This window comes from Talpa europaea (genome assembly GCF_964194135.1).
Source record: "Talpa europaea genome assembly, chromosome: 12".
Taxonomy (NCBI): Eukaryota; Metazoa; Chordata; class Mammalia; order Eulipotyphla; family Talpidae; genus Talpa; species Talpa europaea.
The window spans coordinates 102,892,559-102,898,337 of record NC_140079.1 but is presented as its reverse complement, the minus strand read 5'-3'; the positions used below and the strand labels follow the sequence as shown (position 1 = coordinate 102,898,337).

Sequence of the window (5,779 nt, the reverse complement as noted above, 5' to 3'; positions counted from 1 at the left end):
CCTGTCTGCGCCCGGGCGCCCAGAGGGTGCCCCTCCCTCCCCAAGGTGCCCCGGAACACAGGACCCCGAAGAGGCCGCGGCTGAGCCGGCAGGGCCTCCGGGACCCCCCTGACCCGGGTGCAGGCTCCTCGGGTTACGGTGTCCGCCCTGGACACGCAGAGCCGGCCCGGGAGTCGGGGTCTGGCCGCTGCCAGGGCGGTACCAGGGCCCAGAGGAAGTGGCCAGTCAGATTTCCGCGGGGCCCCAGGTGAGAAACGGGGCGCCGGACTGGGGGGCGCCTGCGAGGTGGGCGCGGGCCTGGCCGGGAGGCCACGGGCGGGAGGGGCAGCATGCAGCCCCCACCCCACCCCACCCCACCCCACCCACCCCGGCCGCCCAGGAGGGCCGGGGGCCCCGCGGGAGGGGGCGGGGTCCTCTCCCAAGCCGGCCCCAGGGGCGCGGGGGGCTGCCGGGGGCTGGGGGCACCGCGCTCTGTCCCCACCCAGGCCCTCTCCGGGGCCCCGCGGCGGCCGGCGGCTGAGGGCGGACGCGCCCGACTCGGACACCGTCTCGCGCCGCGGGCGGAGAGCGCCGGGCCCCGCGGCAGCCTCGGGCGCGGGGCGGGACCGGCCGGGCGCCCGCGGGGATCGCGCCCCTGCGCCTCCCGCGGGCGGGCTCCCCGCTCCGCCGCGGCGGGCCCCCGGGAGCCGCGGGACGAGGGAGCGCCGCGGCCGGCGGAGGGGCGCGGGGCGCCGGGGGGAGCGCGCTCGCGCGCCCCTTCGCGCCGGCCGGCCCCGCGGCCGCAGCGCCCCCCGCAGCCCGGCGCGGAGGCGCACGCGCGGCAGCCGCTGCCGCCAACTTGGGCAGCGCGAGGCGGCGTCGGGGGGACTCGGTCGCGGCGGAGGCTTCGGGGAGTCGCTGCCGAGCGAGCGGCCGCGGCTCCCGGCGCCGGCCTCGGCTACCCCGCGGGCGCCCGCGTCGCCGTCCCGAGGGCCCGGCCGGTGCTGCGGGGCGGGGCGGGGCGGGGCGGGGCGGGGCGGGAAGTTTCCGCCGGGTCCGCGACCGCCGCAGGCTCCGGGGCGCAGCGCAGGTAAGGCGGGCGCGGGTGGTCGCGCGTCCGGCCAAGTCTGGGGCCTGCGGGCCGGCTGAGTTGGGGGCGCGGGGGCGGCTCCCTGGGCGCGGGCAGATCGCCCGGCCCCTCTACCCGGTCCAGCCGCCACCGCCACCGGCCGTCTGGGCGCGGCTCCGAGCGGGGGAGTTAGGGTCGCAGCCTCAGCCAAGGAGGAACCTGGCCCCTCTCTCTGCGCCACGCACGTCCTGTGGGAGGCTCCCCGAAGCCCAAGGGGACCTGGGGGTGGGGGCGCTGGACCCCGGGTGGCTGCTGGGTGGCCCGGGCAGGAGTGTCCTCTTGTCCATCTTGGGTGGGGTGTCCCGGTCTTGGCCCGCCACCAGCCGTTCCCCAGAGGCGCCCCGCTCCTGGGGTGCAGGCTGCCGGGGCCGTGCACTCAGTCCCGGATTGGGGCATGTGTGGGAAGGAAGGTGACTTTGGGTGGTGGAGGTGCAGGCTGGTATCTGGGGGTGCCTTCTGCTCTGCACAAGTATGCCAGGCGGCATCAGGGTACCCTCTGGGTGTCCTTGGGGTCAGCAGCTGCTGCGATGACTTCTGGACAAGATCCCCTCACCAGGGGGCTGATCTGCAGCACAGCGGGTGGCCCCCCTGAGTCCAGTGGCCCAGAGGCGCCCCCAGTCTAACGGCCAGCGGGGCACTGGGTGGGCGGTGGCACCAGGCGGCACAGCTGTGCGGCTCCCAGGGCTGGGTGATCGATGTCCTCCGCGCAGCCGCCTCTGTCTCCAGAGCACACACCCATTTGTCATCTGCATCCGGGCGCGGGGCACGGTGGGGTCTGCCTCAGCCCCCACCCCGATTCCAGGCAGGGTCTGCAGCCCTCAGAGAGCTCCAGGCCTCTCCCCAGCCTGGCCCCTCCTTCCAGCCTGAGCCCCAGGGCTGGAGCCCATAAGGCGGAGCTTGCCTGGCCCTGCGCACCCTGACATCCACCCCCTGAGCTGCCCCCGATGCCCGCTCACCTGGGCTCGGGGCAGCAGATGCCCCTGCCTGCTGGGCGCAGAGCCCGATGGCCAGTGGTGCCCTGCCCAGCTGCCCAGCCCCGCCCCGTCCCCCTCCCGCCCCGGAGCAGGCACAGGCACAGGCACAGCGTGAGTACAGGCCCGGGCCTGGATGGGCGGTGTCACTGCAGCGGCCGCGTCCAACCTGGTGTGGGCATCCGAGGCCAGAATGGTGCCCGCTGCCCCTGCGGAGCCGAGTGAGGGTCGGGAGCCTGGCACACGCAGGCGTGCCAGCCCGGGCGCACTGGGGCGCGCACGGCCCAGGTGGTGGCCCAGATGGAGCGCCTAGCGCTTGTGAGCGAGGGAGGGGGTGGTGCGGGGAGGGGGTCTTGGCCAAGCTCCGCGGCTGACCTGCCTGAAGCCACCCAGATGGAGCCAGGCCGAGCAGGTGGGGCACCGTGGCCAGGCTGTGCCGCCCATGCCCCCAGGCTGGCTGTCCCTTGGGAGGCCCAGCCCCTCAGAGACCCGCAGCGCCCCCAGAGCGCGGGCAGCCCCCCAGGCACGGCGCTGCCGGCCGCTCGGCTGGGCCCGCCCCACCGGGTCTGGGAAGGGCCGCTGGCGCAGGGTCTCCCGGGCTCTCCGCCTGTGCCGGGCTGGGCTCTGCGGGGGGCGGGCGGGCCGGGCCGGGTGCAGGGCCAGCCCTCGGAACACAGGGCGCCCAGTCGGACTTCATCCTCGCCCAGTCGGACACCCGGTGCCATTTCAGCGGCCGCCGCGGCCGGCGCCAGAAGCGCTCGGGCAGAAGCGAGGGGCGGGGTGCGCGTGGCCGCCGGCCGGGAGGTCCCAGGGTGCCGGCGCCCCGCCCCCCGCCCCCCCCCCCCCCCGCCCGGAGCGCCCGGAGCGGCGGGCGGAGGCGCAGGGAGTCGGCCAGAGGGTCTGAGCCCGCCCCTGTCCGCAGGTGGCCACGGCCCGGCCGCCGCTGGCCCGCCATGGCCCAGGAGGCGCGCGCGGGCGCGCGGGCGCGGAAGCCCAAGAAGCCGCACTACATCCCGCGGCCCTGGGGCAAGCCCTACAACTACAAGTGCTTCCAGTGCCCCTTCACCTGCCTGGAGAAGTCGCACCTGTACAACCACATGAAGTACAGCCTGTGCAAGGACTCGCTCTCGCTGCTGCTCGACGCCCCCGACTGGGCCTGCCGCCGCCGCGCCCCCGCCGCGCCCGGGCCCCGCGCCCCCACGCCCGAGCGCGCCCCGCCCCGCGGGGCCGGGCTCCCGGGCGCGGCCCCCCCGCCCGACCTCGGCCTGCGGCGGCCCAGAGCCGGGGCCCGGGGAGCAACGCGCCCCGCGCCCCGGGACGCGCTCCTGGCCCAGCCCTGGACGCCAGCGCCGGGCGGGGACCCGAGGGGGGACGCGGCCCCCTGCTACCCGCCGCCCGGCCCCGCCGCCGCGCCCGAGGCCCAGGGCCTCCGGCTGTCCCTGCTCGGCGCCAGCTACCCTCCAGGCGCGCGGCTCCTCTCCTGCCTGGGGCCCTCGCTGGCGGCCCACGTGCCCCTTCTGGCCCCCGCCGGCCCCCTGCTGCCCGCGGCCGCCGCCTGCCCTGCCCCGCAGCCGCCCCGCCTGTACTACCCGCTGCTCCTGGAGCGCGCGCTGGGGCTGCCCGCCGCGGCGCCCGGCCCTGCCGAGCCCCCACCCCAGGGGCTCCCTGGGGCTCTGGTCCCCGGGCTGGGGGTGCCCTGGCTGCGTGGCGCCCTCAGGCACTCGGGGCAGGAGAGGGCGCTGGAGTGGGCTCCCCAGGGCGACCCCCAGAGGAAGCTGCCCCCGGGGAGCCGGTCACAGCCCCCGAAGCCCCCCGCCAGCGCGGCGAGGCCCGGTCTCCGCAGCAGGTGGGTGGCGGAGGCTCCCTGTCGCGGGGGTGGGGGGCCCCTCAGCTGGGCGACTCAGCCCCTGGGCGACCCAGCCACTGGGTGTGGTCCTGGGGGGGGCAAGACCCCAGGGCGCGGGCTCCCGTGGGCCTGGGGGGCGGCCGGCGGCTGGGAAGGGCGTTGGGCAGGCCTCGGCCCCCCTGACTGGCCCCTGCCCTCCAGCCCGCCGACCGGTCTCCCCGCGAGGCTCTGGCCAGACGACGACAACGAGGAGCCAGGCGACCCCGAGGCCTCCGCGCCGCCCCCACCACGGGGCCTGGCGCCGGGCGGCCGCGGGCAGGTGGGCGAGGACCTGACGCGCGCCCTGGGGGACTACGCCCGGCTGGAGCAGCGCCTGGGGCAGCTGGGGCCCGCCCGGGGCCCGGCCCCGCGTCCCCTGCGGGAGCAGCTGGGCAAGATCCGCCGCGAGCTGCGCTCCATCCACCAGGCGCTGGAACTGGCCGCGCGGCCGCCGGACACGCCCCTCGACCTCTCCGTGAGGCGCGGGGCCCCAAAGGGGCCAGAGGGGGCCCCTGAGCCGCCCGGCCTGCTGCACCCCGAGGCGCCGGAGCCCCTTCGCGGACGCACCACCAAGTGTGAGGCCGACTCCAGCGTCCCGCCCCCGGGCCTCCCGCTCCCGGCCCCCGAGGGGCCTGTCCTGCCTGGCGGCTGGACCCCCGAGGCCGGCCCTGACCCGCGGAGCCCCCCCGGAGCCGACGGCTGAGGCCTTGCCCCAGCCCCCGCCGCCCAGGCCCTCCCCGCCCGCCCCTGCCCGCCCGGGCTGGGCAGCCGCCGAGACATTAAAGCAGCCGCTGCCTTCACGCGCGCCTCCTTCCCTTGGGCCCGGCCGGCCCGTCCCCCGCGCCAGCCCCTTCAGCCGCCCTGCACCCCCACCGCCTCCCCGGGGTGCGAGGGTGGGGCGGGCGCTCCGCACAGGGCCCCAGGAGGGGGCAGTGCGCACGGGCGGAGGGGGACCACGGGCCGGGCCCCCCCAGGCAGCCCGTCTGGGACCACACCGCAGCTGCCCGGGGCTCGCCGGCCCCGCGTCCATGGCCCAGGGCTGTGGCCGGCAGCCTCTTGGCCCGGCGGCACCACAGGCCTCGGTGGCCTTCACAGCTCACTGCGTCCTGCCGGGCGGCGGCTGGCCTCTCCCAGAGGCGGGGCGGCTGGAGTGGCCTGGCGGTGCTCCCTGCCCGCACCGGCTCCCGGCTGGCCAGCCGGGCCCTGCCGGCCACAGCAGGAGCCGCCCCATTAACCAGGCCCCGGCTCCCGATAGCATCATGCCGCCCCCCTCGAGGCCACAGGAGGCCCCGCTGCAGCAGGGGAGCTGGCCAGGTGGCCAGGGGTTGGGCCAGGATCGTCCTGAGTCTGAGGGAGCCCGGCGGTCGCGCACGACTTCCCAGGGCCGCTTGGCAGGAGGCTGGCCCGGCAGCACCCGGCTCACAGCTGCAGACACAGGGCCAGTCGGGCCGCCCGCCCACTGGGAGTTCCCATGGCCCCCCGCCCTGCCCTGGCTCTGGGAGGTCACCCTGGGGGGAATCCCCGCCCCAGGCCCTGCCCGCACCTGCTCGGGGACCGGGCTCCTCCACCCTGCCTGCCCGAACCTGCGGGTAGCTGGTCCTTGGGTAACACCAAGAGGCGGGGGGCCTCCCTGGCGGCCTCCCTGGGGTTGGGGGTCTCCCTGGGGGGCTGGGGGCCTCCCAGTGGTGTGAGTGGCGTCCAGACCCAGCCACCAGGGGAACAGTGTTGCAGAGGCTGCTGCATGGGCCAGGAGGGGCCATGGGAGCGGGGGCACCCCGGGGTCACAGCTCAGCGACCCACATGGCCCGCTGCCCG

The 5,779-nt window shown here is 78.0% G+C and overlaps 1 protein-coding gene across 1 annotated transcript; it reads left to right on the top strand.

The window, feature by feature from the left end:
• Positions 1 to 2,986: 2,986 nt before the first annotated feature.
• Positions 2,987 to 4,667, top strand: PRR35 (proline rich 35; the record flags this gene model as incomplete). Its single annotated transcript, XM_084250282.1, has 3 exons — positions 2,987 to 3,259; positions 3,359 to 3,925; positions 4,127 to 4,667. Exons 1-3 carry the CDS (start codon positions 3,033 to 3,035, stop codon positions 4,665 to 4,667), a joined length of 1,335 nt encoding a protein of 444 aa, XP_084106408.1. The 5' UTR covers positions 2,987 to 3,032.
• Between the last annotated feature and the right edge of the window lie 1,112 nt (positions 4,668 to 5,779).